The 16537-nt window shown below is 61.1% G+C and overlaps 1 protein-coding gene across 1 annotated transcript; it reads left to right on the top strand.

Moving 5' to 3' along the window:
- The first annotated feature begins 5267 nt into the window (after positions 1-5267).
- CF2H8orf90 (chromosome F2 C8orf90 homolog) lies at positions 5268-9030 on the top strand. Its single transcript, XM_049633743.1, has 2 exons — positions 5268-5365; positions 8520-9030. Exons 1-2 carry the CDS (start codon positions 5299-5301, stop codon positions 8996-8998), a joined length of 546 nt encoding a protein of 181 aa, XP_049489700.1. The 5' UTR covers positions 5268-5298; the 3' UTR covers positions 8999-9030.
- The last annotated feature ends 7507 nt before the right edge of the window (positions 9031-16537 follow it).

Below are 16537 nucleotides of genomic sequence, written 5' to 3'. Positions count from 1 at the left end.
CTGGCTTCAGCAAGAATCCTGGCAGGGGGGTTCAGCCTGAACGCCTCCACCCCGGACGTCTCCTCCTGTCCATCCGCCGACCCATAGCCGCTGGTGCCTGGACGTCCCACGGCCCCTGCTTCATTCTGATGGAGACAGTCTTCCCCTCCCACGTGCAACCCCAGCGCCCGGGTCCCTGCACCTGCTGTGATAGTGCTCCCTAGAATAAATCAGGGTCTTCAACAAGTGTCATGAATATTTTTTTTTCTTTAACGCCCAATCCCTCCCCACCACACACCTGCTTTCCTAAAGAAACTCCTTGCACTCTCCTATTTGCCCTCAGAGACCCCAGCCCAGGTCACCTCCTCTGTGAGGCCACCCCTGCTTTCTCTGGGCTCCCATAGCACTCATCCTCCCTGCTCAGGTTGCTTCAACATCAACTCTTGGAGTGCCAGCTCATGCTGGGCCCCTCTGCGAGGCGGGGGTGTTGACAGAAGGTGCCAGGCAGACAAGTTTCTCTCCAGAGGACCCTCCCCCAGGAGCATAATGGCTCCATCTGAACCTCGGACCTCCTCCCATGATGTTTAAACCCACGGAGCCCAGCGAGCCGGGCCTCCAATGGCCTCAAGTGCAGGCTGGGACTCCAGGCTTCCCTTCCTCTGGGCCTTGGACTCTGTGCCTCCAATTCTGGCCCCAGCATTTCTTGGACCAGGGAGTTACCCCTTCGCTGAGCCTCCTGTGGGTGCCAGTGAGAGGACCGCCCACAGGCCCCTGTGGACCCTGGTCCCTGGGGTCAGTCGGTGCTGCCACCACACCAGGCCCACTCTGCTCTGCCCACACATGCAGCCCTCTGCTTGCTGGGACCCTTCCTGTCCCCCATCACCTGTCACTGCTCCCAATGCCTTTTGCTGATGGCCCTGGCCAGGCTCGTGTCTCTCCCCAGCCTCCTGGTTCTGGGGATCCCCCTGTGGGTTCCTAGCCATGGTCTCTAGCTAGACCCTCTGCCCCAGGAGGGTCCCCAGGGACCCTGTGTCCCTGCCGAGCTCCAGCCCGGGATAGGTGCCCATCACATGGGTGAAAGTGCCAGATGTGCTTGGTGGAGGCTGCCCCAGGAGGGGTCCTGCTCCCTGTCTCTGGTCCATGTGGCGGAGTCGGCCCAGGGTCCGCAGACACCCTGGGTCCCTGCGGGTGCACGACCCAGGACACCCCCCCCCCCCCCCCCCCCGTCCTCTAGGGTCCGTTCCTCTTTCCAGACTCCTCTCTGAATCTTCCACAGAAAAAAACGGAGAAGGGTTTTCTCCTCCACTTTCTGAAAATGAGATTTTAAAAATAACTCAGAGGCAGTGGCGGAGACAAGAGGGGATTATGTGGGGGTTCGAGCCACACCGGGCAGGTCAGCAAGGCCTGCTTGCCCCTCTCCCTCGGCTCTCCCCACCCTGGGCCTCTCCCGACGTGCTGCTCTCTCTGCCTGGCCCCCTGGCCAGCCTCTCCTCAAGGAGGCGGGCATCTCCATCTCTAGTGATGGGGAGACAGCAGTTGGGGGGGTCTGCTGAGAAGGGAGGTGGTCCAGGTGGTGGGGCAAGGAACGTGTGGGCCGTGACTCTCAGCTGGAGAAGGGACTGAGAGTCCCTATTGGTCTTGCCAGTCTCCTTGGTTCTCTCCCTTCTCTGGTGAGCTCACGGCTCACCAGCCCCATGGCCTCCTGGACTATTTCTTGTTCCTCAAACATTGTGTCTTTCCTGCCACAGGGCCTTTGCATAGGCAAAAGGTTTCTCAGACTCTCTTTCCTCTCCCTTCACGTGCTATACTGCCCTTACCCTCAGCTTCAATGTTATTTCCCCCAAGAGACTCTCTCTGTCCACAGAATAGTACAGTAGGCTCTTTGTTACCACGGCCCTCCCACATCACCTGGGCACTCACTATTTCTGTGTGTCAGTCCCAGCCTATCTTCTTTGAGGGGCTCTGTGGCCACTGGCTGCAGGTGCCAGGTCATCAGCCGGTGGGATCGAGCCTTGGCGGCTCCCCGAGAGAACCACTTGCCTGATAACGCGCCCGATCAGCCTCCTTCCATCCCCTCCAGTGTGCCCTGGGATTGCGTCTCAAGTGACCTCGCGTCCTCAAATCATTTGCCTTAACGTCCAGTGGCAGGCTGAATAACACTCCCCACCCCTTCCCCAAAGATGTCAATGCTCAAATCCCTGGAACCGGAAATTGTTATCTTATACAGCAGGACAGGACTCTGCGGCTGTGATCCAGTTAGAGATCTTCAGATGGGAAGATTATCCCAGATTTTCTGGGTGGTCCCTAAGTGCAATCGCACGAATCCTTCTAAGAGAGAGGCAGAGGGAGTTTAGATACACAGAAAGAAGAGGAAGCCGCGGGACCACAGAGCAGAGATTGGGGTGACGTGGCCACAAACAGGGAATGCCAGAAGCCCCCCCCCCCCCCCCTCCCCCCGCAAAGCTGGGAGAGGCGAGGAACAGATTCTCTCCTGGAGCCTTTGGAGGGAGCGCGGCTCTGAGGACACGTTGATTCCGTCCCAGTGACACTGTCTGGGGGCAACTTGTTAGAATAGGCCTAGGAAGGAATACAGGGTGCTTCTGGGAAGCCCCAGCTAAGACACACCCGGTCTTGTCTTAATTATTGTGGCAGACTGGACTCTGTCACTCCAAATGCTGGCACCCGACGGCTCAGGTGAGGACGACATTTCCCAGCCTCTCCTGCGGCCGGGAGGGGCCGCGTGACTAAGTCTCACCCTGGAACGAGAGAACCGAGGGCAGTTTCCCCTCCTGTTCTCACAAGGAGGCTGGAGCCCTGGACTGCCCCTCACCCTCTCCCCGGCTGGGACACGATGGGGTGTGACGTCCCTCCCGGGGACACCACCGAGGGGGTGCAGCCACGGCCGGGGGGGGGCGTGGGGGTGGGGGGCGCCCTGTGGAGCTGAGCTGTCTGCAGGCCTGGGACACGACGCTCCGTCTCATCGAAACTGCTGTGTCGGGGGCTCTTTGTTACCACGGCTTACATGTCACCCTGACTAGTACACCGTGGGGTCCTGGCCCACAGAGGCGCCTCGTGAAGGTCCGCACAATAAGAACGTCAGCAGCAATGGTGTTTGTTTCTCCTGTATTTGTTACCCCGTGAGACGGATGGCTGAGCCGCCACCAGAGCCGCCGTCTGCCCCGAGAGCCGGCGTTCAGTGGCCCCAGTGCCTGGAGCACGGGATGATGGGAAACGTGACCTGTCGAGCGACGTCCGGGCACCCACTCGCCCAGCGCGGACTCGGAGGCCTACGACCGGCTGTGCTCCTGGCCCCACGGGTGCCGTGAGCGCCAGGCCCTCAGCCGCCCTGTCCAGCGGGGCCCGGCCTGGCGGGGGGCTCAGGAGGCGCTGGCGGGCGGGAGGCAGGGTGTGCCGGAGGAGGGTACTGTGCCGTGTGGGGGCCGACCGGGCACCCGGTCGCTGCTCCTCAGGACCCCGCAGGGGCACTCAGGGCCTAGACCCCGGAAACACGCGATGGGGCGTCCTGGCACTGAGCCACCGTCGGGGGGGACGGCTGTGCTCTGGGCCCACACTGGAGGGTACCCGGGGCGGAACTGCGTGATTCCGACTCCTGCCGGCTGGAGGAGTACGGGCAGTTCTGTCATTTTACGTTAGTGAGTGGCACACGCACACGAGGGCTTGCAGGAAAGATCTGGAGAGGGTTCCAGCCTCAGTCCCGTCGGCTGGCAGACTGGAGGTGCTTCAACCCCGCGATCCTGTCACGAGGCGGTCAGGAAGCCGGTCCTCAGGGAGGGGGCAGTTCTTTGTGACCAGTCGCGTTCCCGCTTTGCCACATTATACCCCCTCCTGTGCCGCACCCTAACTCTTCACTGACGTGCAGGCAGGCGGTTTCAGCCCTGTCTTACAGATGGGGAAACTGAGGCCCAGGGAGGTAATGTGGTTGGCCCAGCCTGCGGAGAGTGAGGCCTGCTTCCGCTCCTGAACCCCGTCCCCGCCCTGCCCCCTCCTCAGCTGCTTTTCTGAGAGTGGTGGCAACCAGTGAGGTGCAGTTCATTTGGGGGAGGGGGGCTCAAGGCCCTCCCGCTGGGGCTGAGCTGACCTCGCCAGGGCTCTGGGCTAGAGGAGGTGTCCAGGCCCGCTGGCGGGGGGGCTCCCAGGAGGCGACGAGATGCAACAGGCACTCGCCGCGGCAACCGTGGCCTCCCCAACCTCTCACTCATGCACCTTCCTGGGCCGGAGGGTGGCGCTGGACCCAAGGTCTCTAAGCAAGGAAGGGAGAGTCCCCGGTGACTTCCAGAGGGAGGGCCAGCTGGGCCTTGGGGGTCTCTGAGGGGTATGGAACAGGCAGAGAGGGCTTCCTGGAGGAGGCAGCGTGAGCGAGGGCCTGAAGGATGGGTTTGCATAGTAGAGGAGGGTGGTGCGGAGGTGTGGAGATGCAGGAGCGAACCTGAGAGTGGCCAAGGGGCCAGGTTTCCAGAAGACCCCCTTTCCTCCCCCTGTCGCTGTGCTCTTCCAATAGTGGGCTGAACATTATTACACACGGGCCTCGGCACGTGCAACCTTCGGTGCTGACGGGAGTTCATTTCTTGCTCACGTAACGGTCTGAGGCTGGGGGTCTGGCGCTTTCCGGTCTCCCTGAGAACGGCCTCAGTGCTGGGGGTGACGCATCCCCAGGGTGAACCTTCCAAGAGAGGGGAGGGGGGGTGCTGTGAGGCGGGCCCGAGGCCCTCCGCATACACCATGCACGTGTCACGGGCTACCTGCCCTATGATGACTCATGTCCCCACTCCCCTACCGGTGCTTGGGTCCATTTTGAGGGAACTCGAACTCATCAGGTCCCTTGAGGCCAGGGGCCTGGTTGGACCCATTTCAGGGGGGATGCTGGAGCTGCCACTGATCCACGAGCCCTTGGACCCTGGGAATACTCGCGGGCTGCCTGCGGGCTGGCCAGGCTCGTCCCGGCTGGATTACGGCCTCTGTGGCCCCGTGAGCGTGCAGGGTGGGGGCCGTGGACAGCAGGCTGCGCTGTGCAACAGGGGTAGAAGGGGGGTGGGGGCCCTGAGCCGGGGGGGTTGGTTGGGAGGGGCTGAGAGGTGTCTGAGTGCCAGGGCGGGGTCGGATTGTTCCTGAGCAGGAAGGGGTGAGCCGCAGGGGTGCAGGGGGAGGGGGCCGCCAACCCTCCTTGACCCTTCTCCCTCCTAGCCCCAGCCCGCTTTCAGGTGGGGCCCCTTTAAATGCAAGGTTCTCTCCCCCTCAGAAGGCCCCTCCCCTGGTGTCCTGGGCAGCCAGATAAACGAGCCTGACCCCCAGGTTGCGGGCATGGCTTCCCCTCATTCCGGGGCCCCCAGCCCGGCTGGTCTGGCCCCTCCTCCTGCAGCTCCTCCCGGTGAGTCACATGGCGGGGGGAGGGTTGGAGGAGAAGGGGTGTCCCTGGCATCCGGGGCTCTGAGAACGTGGGAGAGGAAGCAGCCATCCCACCCCCTCTTCCTGGGTGGGGGCCCTGCCAAGGTCACACAGAAGGACAAGGCCAGAGTGGGGGCACTGACTTCACCCTTGACAGCCCCTTCTTCCTCTAGGACCGCTGCCCTGCAGCCCTCCCAGGGGTCCTGCCACCCTTGGACCCCTGAGCCTGGAGGTGGGCCAGGGTTCTTCTCACTCTTCAGGGCCCCTTCCAGATCATTCTCTGCCCCCCCCCCCAACTGCTTTCTTAAAACCCCAGTGCTGGACCCCCACTCCTCAGGAGTCCACACTTCCTACCCCTACTGGAGAGGGCAGTCATCTGTCCCCTTGAATTCTGGACTCCGGCCCTGACCCTCTCTCCATCTCTGTGGCCATCGCTTCGGTGATTCCTTCCCTCACCCTGGCCTCTCGGTTCCCCAGACTCCCCTCGAGCACTTGTCCCCTTTCCCCCACACCCACCTTTGCCCTGGTCATGCCCTTGGCCTTGCCAGCATCCAAACTGCAGCCTGGCCCTGACCCCCTTCCCGGGAATCTCGGGAGCTGAGGGGCGAGCCGCTGTCCACTGTTTCCAGCACATTCTTCCTCCTCCCACCTGCCCTGCCTCCCTCCCTCCCTTCCTCTGCTCATCCAGCTCTGCCGTGATTGTCACACCCGCACACACACCCCCTTCCCTGGGCCCTCTGTTGTTTTATTGTACCAGCCTGGCAAACCCCCAACTCCCCGCCCCCGCCCCGCCTGCACCCATACAGCTGAGCCGAGCTGGGGATAAACTCAACCACTAATGCTCTTCAAATTCCTGACTGCGAGCCTAAGGGGCCTTGGTCTTCACATTGCACTCCTCCCTCTGTCCATGTCTCCCTCACTCCAGGCCCCCACCTCCCCCCTTCCTCCTCACACTCGGCTGCTGGCCCTGCTCCCTCTTTCAAGAACCCAAAGCCATGGGAAGAGGACTCCTACGGGTCCCCAGCACCACGGGCACCTGCCCACCTGCACCTGTGTCCACGGTTCTGTCTGCCCCGTAGGCTCCTGTGATGCCCCATCCCTGCTCCCGGCCAGGCCAACGTTCCTGCCCACTCATGGCCACCCCCACCCTTCCTCTCCAGTAGCGTGACATCTTCTCTCCTTGCTAGATCTTTCCAGCAACGTAAAAGCTTGCTGTCGTATCCTATCTCTTGGCCCCATGTCCTTTTCAGCTATCGCCCTATTTCTCTGATCCCTGTTTATAGCAAGACTCCTCATACTTGCTGCTTCCTAGTCTTTCCTCACGAGCCCACTGGAATCCGCCCTTCATTAAGCAGCTCTGCTCAAGGTCAACCGTGACCTCCACGCTGCCAGACTCTGGGGGCAGCTCTGAGGCCTCGTCTGATGGGATCCGTCATCGGCAGCTCTGGGCTCAGGAGCTCCCCTCCTCCTTGCCCTCTGGAGTCCCACGCATTTCCTCCTGCACCACTGCCTGCCCTTCCTCCTCTCCCTGGCCCTGCTGACAGGAGGGGGCCCCAGGCCCTTATCCCTTCCCACGCTCTGCCCCAGCTCCATATCCCAGGGGTCTAGCTCCAGCCTGGAGCCCCTGCCCCGACTCCAGACTCAAAGCCAACTGTCCTCCCCTCCTCTTCTTCCTGGCCCGTCCAAAGGCAACCAGCTGCCCCAAATGGGGCCCCTTGCCCCAAACTGCTCCTCTCTTAGTCACCCCACCTCACCTCCTTTTTCTCTGGTTGCTTGGGCCCAGCGTGTTCTCCCTTTCTCGCCTCCCCCTCCCCCCCCCAACTGTCTCCATCAGCAAACCCTGCCCTTCCTTCCTCAAGCCACATTCGCGGCCTGAGCACTTCCTACCACTGCTCTGGACGGGCACAGCCCCTCACCTGCATGGCTGCCCTGGCCACCACATGGTCCCCTTGCTGCTGCCCTTACCACCTCACCTGTTCACACGCAACAACCAGGCTCACCGGGCCAAGTGCCAGTCAGAGAGTGGCATCCATTTGTGTGTGCCAGGGCCCTCCCCGCTCCTCTCCAAGGGGCTGCGTCCCAACTCCCCCCTCCCCTGCAGCTGTTTCTCACCCTGACTCACAGCAACACCCCACAGCCACTGGCACTGAACCCCAGCGGCTCTCCCAAGAAGTCTGCCTGGGAGGCCGGCTGGGGGGCTGAGACATTTACCTTTCAGTGGAGGCGGTGGGAGGCCCCCGCCAGGTGGCCCGGGAGCTGTCCACGGTGCTGACCACTTGGGTCCCCCTCTGGCCTCGCCCACAGCCCAGGCCCACTCCCACTATCACTGGGTGCCGGTGGCTCTGGGGCATCTCTGGGGCTGAGCTAGGAAGTCACTGTCCAGTGACACCATAGGTGTCACCGTAGGTTCAGCAATGCCATCTCATTTGTGAGGGTGGCACAACAGGTTTGCTTGTTCCCAATTTTTAGAAGGGGAAACTGAAGCCCAGGAAAGTTGTGCTCCCATCAGAGGCTTTCCAACAGACAGAGAACCATTTCACCTTCCAACCTGATCCCTCCATCCCCTGGGGCTGCTCGTCCCCCTGGGTCCAGGGTCATGGTGTCAGGCTGGGAACCGGCTGTCACCCCCAGCGCCTCCCCACCTCCATCTGCAAGGTCTGGCATTTGCCCTTCTGTTTCCTCCCAGCTAAGTGCTCTGCTGGCAGTGTCCTTACTTTGACCTCACCAGGCCCAGATCCGACCTCCAGTCTGGGCTCCCACAGTCCACTCTGTACTGGGAGTGACCACATCACCCCCTGCCCCATCCGCTGCAGTCTGTGAGCCCAGCCCAGCCTCCGGAGCCCGTTCAGGAGGCCCTGCCAAACTCCCCAGGCTCCTCCCTGCCTGGAAGGTTCCGCCCAAGCAGTATTGAGTGGCCTTCTCTTGTCTGCACCCTTCGGTGCCTTTCTGCCCTCCTAGCTGTCCGGGCGCTGTCCCCTCGGGGATTTGTCTCACGCCTCCCGTGTCAGTCCGGGGACCCCACCTCTGCCCTCCAGGCCCTCCTCGCCCCCAGGCAGGTTCTCGGGGTCCCTCGCTCTCTCCTCGCCCGCACACGTGGCCACTTGCCCTCTGTCGCTCCTGCGGCCACGGCCCCGCAGGTCCCGCCGCGGCCCCGGAGCCCCCCTTCCCGGACATCTACGGCGGGGACGCGCAGCTCTGGGCGGCGCACTTCCGCGGCATCGGGCGCGCCTACCGCGCGCTGGGCAAGGAGGACGACTTCGCCATCCGTGTGCTCACCGAGGACTTCACGCTGCCCTTCCCGTTCGCCTGGCCTCCGGGGCCCGACCCGGCCCGCGGGCCGCTCTTCTACGACCCGCACGACCGTGCGGGCTTCGACTTCCTGCTGCGAGGCCCGGGCGCGCCGCCCCCTGCGCTGCTGCGGCCCCTGCACGCCACCGCCCAGGCTGCGGTGCGCAAGCGGCGCCTGGAGCGCCTGGCCCTGAGCTACGCCAGCGCGGGCGCGCCCCGGCCGGGCCTGATGCTGCTCCCGCCTGGGCCCGGCGCCGCCTTCCCGGGGCCCGCGGGGCCCGAGCCCGGCACCCCTGGCACCCCTGGCGGCGCCCCCAGGCTGGGCTAGGCCGCGCCCCCAGGCCAATAAAGAGTTTCTCTGCTTCGCCAGCCCACGCTCTTTGCTGGACACACGGTGGCAGCTGGACCCCCGGAGCAGGGCGAGGGGCTGGGCCCTGCCCCCAGGCCAGGCTTGGTCAGCCGCGCTGCTGGGGAGCCACACGGGTCTCCAGGGGAGTGAGTGAAGGAGTGAGATCGCGATGGCATCCGGGCAGGCTAAGGGACGGGACCTGGGATGGCGATGCTGGCGGCCGGCCCTCCACTCACAGTGCCTACACTCTGGGATCCTAGCCCCAGCCCCGTGGTGGGGAGTAGCGTGCCCATCCCACAGATCAGGACACCGAGGTCCTGGCTGTCCCAAGTAGCATCTGGGATCTGGTTCCCCATATATCCGACGTCCAGTTCAGCCGTGTTTCCATTTTCCAAGACAGAGCGGCTTCTGGGGAGCTGGGAGAGGGGAAGGGCAGCAGGTTAGCAGGGCAGAGAGAAAGCCCCCACCCCCCCAGCAGTGGAGAGAGTACAGAGCGGGTGGGGGAGAGGCCCGAGGGATGCCAAAACAGGAAGGTTGGGGGCACAGTCCCCACTCCCACTGCTGCACCCCTGTTGTCCTCCCCTGTTGGCTCTGGGCAGAGAGGGTGCCTCTTACTATGCCCCCCAGTGCCTCTTGGGAGCCAGAGCAACCACTGGTGAGCCGGCCTCCATCCCAGGGGCATGTCCCTGTGTGGGTGACAAGCCCTGGCAGAGGCCTGTCTACTGCGGGCCGGCTGTTAGCTGGGCACAGCCACTGCACTGGGGCCCAGACGGACGGTCGGCCTGGGTCTCTTCCTGTGGGGGTTGGCATAGTCCAGGTGTGCTGGGAGGGTGCGTTCTTACTCCAGTGCCATGGAATCAGAGTTCTTTTCTCCTTTCTTCTGATCTGGGAGTTATTTTTAGCTTCCCAGTCGTGGGCAGGAATGGTTTTTCCAGAGCCTCACTTGGTTTGCTGGAGAACCGGTGGCAGGAAATGCTCACCTCTGGAGGAGAAGGAGGTCTCTGGGCTCTGGAAGAGGGGCGTCCAGATTCACTCTCCTCCACTGGTGGTTCCTTTAGATCCCTGCCCCCCCCCCCCCCCCCCCCCCAGCCTCCATCTGCCTGTGGATTTTGTCTTTTCCATTTCATTGAGATGCACAACACTTACTTTGTAATATTTATGCATTTGGCTCACAATAGGGCGACAGCAATTATGACATTAGGTATTGGATCTCCTATGTTATGTATTGATTGTTTAGGTTCACCCAGAAGCTGTCCCGAATCATGGGGTTGCGTGCAGTTTACTTGAGAGGTGACACACAGGTAGGGGAGTGAGGAGGTGACAGAGAAAGGAAAGAAGCAGTTAAGAGGCGTGATACCCAGCAAGTGAACACTCTGGGTGCCTGGGGATCCCGCTGGGGCATCAGTACTGTCCCGCCCCAGGGGCAAGAAAGCCAGGGATGTGTCACTGCCTTCTGGGGCGGTAACTCTGGGGGTTCTGCCTGCCCTGGGGGGGGTGTGTGAGCTTGCCCCTCTCCCTAAACCGCAGAGATGGAGTTACCATTTAAAAACTCTTGAAACAAGTCGACAAAGAAATTTTATGACGATAGAGTGTAGTAACAAGAAAGCGAGGTTTCTATCTAGCGTTTCAAGTAGAAAATCTCCTAGAAGTGTACTTTCCATGTAGTTTATGAAACTACTAGTCAAGGACAGATTGGGAATAAAAACGCTGGTCCTTTACCACCACTAGTGTGAGAGGCATTGCCCTAGAGGACAAAGACCCCCAAATGAGTCCCCTAGGGAAGAAACAAACATGCTGAAAAAGAAAAAAAAGTGAAACGTTCAAGAAGTACTGGGATGAAAATGAATAGGACACATGGTATTTAAAACAGGGTGGTCAGGAAGGGCCTCTTGGAGGAGGTGGCATTTAAGGGAGATCGGAGGTTGGAAGAATGGGGAGGAGCCAGGCATGCGCACTCTGGGGGAGGAGCCAGGCACGTGGACTCTGGGGGAGGAGCCAGGCACGTGGACTCTGGGGGAGGAGCCAGGCCTGTGCAGTCTGGGGAAGGGCCATCCAGGAAGAGGGGACAGCGTGGGCAAAGGCTGGGCAAGAAAAAAGAGCTTCAAGGGTCTAAGGGCTGCAGGAAGGGGCTGCGAGACCAGAGCCGCGTGCGCTGGAAGGGAGCCACAGGGACGGACGAAGAGCCATAGTCTTTACGTGGCCGCAGGGTTCTCGGGTCCCTTTTACAGGCACAGTGTCACCTCATCCTCTCTGCGCTTCCTTGAGGTCAGCAGACAGATGAGGACACTGAGGTCTAGAGAGGGGACAGGGCTTGTCCAAGGACACAAGCCCATGTGTTATTAGAACTCTGTGTTAAAACCATGGCCTGGCTCCAATGGGCTTAAAAACTACAAAAGGTTCAAAACTGGCTTATGTATCTGGAGGGTCCAGAAATAAACTGAGCTTCAGGTAAGGTTGGATCAAGGTCTCAAGGTTTGATTCATGCATTAAGTGGCTCAGCCCTGCATTACCTGAACCAATCCCCGTGGCCAGCACGTGGGGTTACCTTGGCTGGATTGTAAGAATTAAGGCCCGGAACACTGTGGTAGCCTAGGTAGGAGGAGGATGTCAGGGAAGATGGGGAACGACCACCGTGTCCACTCAGTCAGGAGGTGTGAGCACCAGGGCTGACATTTTCTGCCAAATCACACCTTTTCTCTTCCGGTTAGAAATGCTGCTCCCATGGAGAAGCACGGCCAGAAAAATGAATGTTTGCCCATTAGTGTAAAGCAGGGTTGAGAATCTAATTTGTTTTTTGAGCACCTGCTCAGTGCTGGGTCCAGTTCTGGGGCTGAGTGTTCAGGGAGGGAAGACACTGCCTGCATCAAGGAGCTCAGGGATTGGGGGTTGGGAGGACAGCAGGACAACGCCCTGCCCATTGTCCCTTAGATGAGAGCTGCTCTGGGGACTCAGCTTCTCCTGCCTCTTTTCATTGCACAGGGAAAGCCATGGAGCCCTCAATTTGCCCTTTTTGCTCTGGCTGCTGGGATGCTCAGAGCACATTTGTGGCCCGATTGCTCTAACTGTCCTTAGGCACGATCCTGTGGGTCAATGTGCCTCTCCTGTGTGGCTTTATTGTCCTCCTCGGTTGGCTGGCTTTCAAGTCTTAGCAGCTGGGGCTAGAATTCTAAGAATGACACTCGTAGTCATTTTTGTCAATTGGAAGGAAACGCCTTTTTGGTTCCAGATCCTGGATCCGGGTGGCAACACTTCACCCTACCTTCCTCCCACTGATTTGCCAGAAGACACTGCCCCCTTCTGAGAATCAGGCCGGGCGGTCTGTGCTGGGATGTTGTGGCTGTTGTGTCAGCGGCCTACTGCTGTGACACGGGGCATGGTGTTCGCTGGGGTGGCAGTGGCTACAGGCAGGCTTTGGGGACGACAGACCTTGCTGGGATACTGAGTCACCTCCTCACTCGCGACCCGTGGCCAGCTTTTCCCCCGGGGCCTTGGGTCCTCAGCTGGGAGGGGGAGCATGGTCATGGGGTCTCCTTGTGGGCTGTGGGGGGGGTGTGGATCTCCTCGGTCGGGTCCCTGGGCTCCGCCTGGCCCAGTGGGAGCCCGACAGAGAGAGGACAGCTGTGTCCACTGGGAGAGTGGACAGTCACTCGTGCCCTGTCTTAACCCAGCGTGGTCACCCCTCCTCTGTCCAGGGTCCTGCTGATGCCCTTGGGGCTGAGATGGCTGGCTCTTCCTCCCCGGGGACACACCTTCCTCCCACTGCCTTGCTCGGGGTGACTTCCAGCAGCCTTGCGCTTGGTGAGCATCACCTTTGGGGTGACAGCCCCTGGAGGGCAGGGATGTGACCTGTCAGGTTCACTGGGGAACCCCTGCTTCTGGGGCCCTGTTGGCAACAATGGGTGCCCAACTGGTAATCTCCGAATGTGTGAATATGGCCTTGCTGAGCGGAGGGCCGGGGTCCCCCCTCCCGTTCTGGGTGCAGGTGGGGCCTGCAGGGGACGGTGGGGCTCAGAGCCCCCAGGCTGGGTCTTCTACCTCAGAGTCACCTCGGGCTTCCCCAGGGAAACAGGGGCGTCACACCCTTTGATATTTAAGGGAGGCAGCTCCCCGCTTGATTCCTGGGCTGCTGAGAACAGGGGTCGGGGCACCCCCACCCCCCGCCTCTGCTCTAGTTTCCTCTGGAACAGACTCTGAGGAGCAGCGAAGATGTTTAATTAATTGCAATTACAATCTTCAAAGGAAGCCGAGAGTTGAAAGTTGTTCCTAATTACTGTGTTATGATGTCGGCCGGCTCCCCAAATTGATTGTGTTAGAATTTCCGATGGAGGATTAATTGAGTCGCCGTGAGGACCCACTTGTGTCCCTCCCCCGTTGGATAACGCCCCTGTTCGGCCTCAGGAAAGGCGCTGGCCTGGAATGACAATGAGCCCTGGGCTGGTGGAGGCTGGAGGCAGCTGCCTGGATGAAGGGCTTACCGTCAAGGTCGAGGCGCCGGGGTATTGGGTGTGGGCCGGCCAGAGCAACTCCCTGTGGTTGCTCACATAGTTCACCAGAGGCTTCCGCTTCCTGCCTTCCGGAACTCCCCAGGGTGGGCCCGGTCCCCTCCCCCCACCCCCTCTGCATGGCGGGGTGACTGTTGCTGGCTCCTGAGTCCCGGTGCCATGACATCCGTCCCCTCCGGGCTCGAGCGTTTCCTGCCAGTGTGAGTCCCTCTGCCCTGGGGACTGGTGGTCCTGGGGATGGTGGCCTCCCCCACCGTCCCGAGGCCCCAGCGGCTTGTCCCCTGGTGGGTTTGGAGCAGAGGGACCACTCAAGAGCCCCAGAACATGCCTTCTTGTGGGGGCGGCGCCAGTCTGCCTCTTGGGGACGAAGAAGGCTTCCTCCTCGTGTGTGCAGCACAGACGTGCACACAGGACAGACAGGTGTATGCGTCATCTGTGGGTGAAAATTTCTTGCGGCAAATCAGGAAAGTGTCTGAAAGGGCCCCTTGGGTGTGTGGACTCACAATGCAGGAAAGGTTGGGAAGAAAGGTCTGGAAGGCTTAGAAAGATTGTTTGTCTGCTGTGAGTTGAAATAGATTTGGGGGCGGGCACAAGCGGAGGCCGAGCTGCCAGGAGAATCCGGGTGAACCGGCTGGAGATTGGAGCGGAGTGGGTGGGCGCAGGGTTTCCTGAAGGTTGGACGGGAAGCGGAGGAGGAGAGCAGTCCGGGACGTCCAAGTTTGGGCTGGGGCGGGGGGAGGCATGGAATTCCACGAGCCCAGGTGGGAGCCCGCTGAAGAGGTGTTCTCTGCACGGCGAAGGCCTCCAGGCTAACAGGCAGGCTGAGTGGCTCAACGACCCTGGAGAGGGGTGCGTGGAGCCCTTCGGGTTGGGGGGCCCTCAGGCTTCTCGTCTGAGAAATGGGCCCCCTGACACCTGTCCCGGAGCCCGGTTCTTCTCTGCAGGGTGGGGACTGTCCCTGGAGGACCCGCTGAGGTCTGTTTCAGTCCCCGGGGCTGGGCCGTTGCCGGAGTGGCGAGTTCTTGTGTGGCCCTTTAATTACCAAGCACCACTGAGCCCCGAAATGGCGTTAAGAAGAGGAGCTTCCGGCCCCAGCATCCCTTCTTTCCCCAACACGGGAGACTTGACAGGAATCTCGGGGACAGATGGGGGCCAGGGAGGCCGGAGAGCATCCTGCACCAGACCGGTGGGGCCCCATTGTTCCCCCATCGCTCTGTTGGGGAAACTGAGGAATGCCACGGTGACCGGGAGGACAGAGACCCAGCGGGTTCCTGGCTCCCGGTGCCAGCCCTGCGCGGTGGCCAAGCCCCCTGACCTTCTGAGCTCTGGCGTCCTCGGCTGTGAAGCTGGGGGATGGTGCCGTATTAAGCCGCCGTGGGGGCCGAAGGTGTGGGTGTGTGTCCATGCTCAGCCCAGGTCTGGTTCATCCGGGTCTTGGCCACAGGGCTCTGGGCAGCTGTGTCCGACGACGGGGAGTCCCCCGTGTGGACGGGCGAGCCGCAGTCCGCTGACCCTGGTCCGGTGGGTCGTCAGGGCCACGCCCGCGTCTCAGCTGGTTCCCAGGCCGAGCTAGGGCTGGAAAAAGTCCCAAGGAGCCTCCCCCACTCCCCTTGAACGTACATTTGTTCCAGATCCATGAATATGCGATTGTCGCCCACCTCCTCCCGGGAACTGTGAACTTCCTCCACTTCTGCAGTGAAGCTCTACATTAATCACGGCTAATTGCTAGCGGGAGTCGTTTATGTCAAGAGCCTTATTCCTGGGAATAAAGGGGAATAAAGGATGGCTCCTTTCAGGAAGCTCGGCGTTGCCCGGGAAGGAGCAATGCCAGACCCGGACAAGGCCCGGCCCCGGCCCCCTGCCAGGGGCTCCAACCGCATGTGACAAACGTGGGGCCTCTGGCCTTTGCCGAATCTTCAGGGAAATGAGCACATTCATCATGTTCACGCGTTTTTCTGAAGTTGTTGTGAGTTTCCTTGAAACCAAGGAGGGTTTTTTTCTTTCTTTCTTTCTTTTTTTTTTTTTTTCCTTTTTTTGGCAACAACAGCTGGGAATAAGTTGACACTTTCTAAAAACTGCCACTTATTGCTTGGGAATGGGGCAGGGGAGGCGTGTGCTTGCCAAGCCCCAGGCCCAGATCTGAGCTCGCACACCAGGGTCGGGTCTCCCCTGGCTTTTCTGGAGGCCCGTGCCGGAGGGCTGGTGGCAGAGCGAGTCCCGGGCAGGTGCGGGCTGGGCTCCAGGGCAGGCTCACCCACCAGAATCCAGAGGACAGATCAAAGGGACAGTGGAGAGGAGTTTCTGCATGTGCCTTGTTTTTCTTGGAGCCTGTCCCCCATCAGTTAAGTGCAGCACCGGGTCGCTATCTTCTTATAATCGGGGTGTGTGTGTCACGTCTGTTAATCCTGATGGAGGCCACACCTGTGGAGACTGGGGCGTGAGAAAGATGAGCGTGCAACGCTCCGAGTGCCGTGTGCAAGAACTCGCTTGTGTCGGTGCACCTGCCTGTGAATGCCGGTGGGCTTGGTAGGGTGGATGCGTGTGTCTGTACGGGCACACAGGCGTGCATGTGTGTACATATGTGTGTGTGTGTGTGTGTGTGTGTGTGTGTGTGTGTCGGGGCACCTGTGCTGGCCGTGCGTTTTGTATGCAAACAAACTTCGCAGTTCTGGAAGCCCCGCCCCCTCAGCCCCTCTCTGTTGCTGCTCTGTGATTTGAGGACCCTCTTACTGATGAGGAAACTGAGGCCGAGCGGGATTCGGGGAGACTTGCCTGGGGCTCCTGACGGGGAACGGCCTCCTCGGGGACAGCTGTGTCTTCAAGGCCACAGGAAGGGGCAGAAGTGGCAGAGGGGTGGGTGCGTGGGCAGAGCCATCACAGTGTGCTCGGGCCCCTCGTGCCTCCCTGTGTCTCTCCCTCCCTGTGGCACACTGGTGCCACCAGCTCTACCCTGGCTTCGAGCCTTGTCGAGGCCGCCTCCCCCCCCCCCCCCTCCGCCCCTGCCTCAGCCCCGGGG

This window comes from Panthera uncia, chromosome F2, assembly GCF_023721935.1.
Source record: "Panthera uncia isolate 11264 chromosome F2, Puncia_PCG_1.0, whole genome shotgun sequence".
NCBI lineage: Eukaryota > Metazoa > Chordata > Mammalia > Carnivora > Felidae > Panthera > Panthera uncia.
The sequence above is the reverse complement of the archived record's forward strand: the minus strand, read 5'-3'. Positions and strand labels throughout refer to the sequence as shown.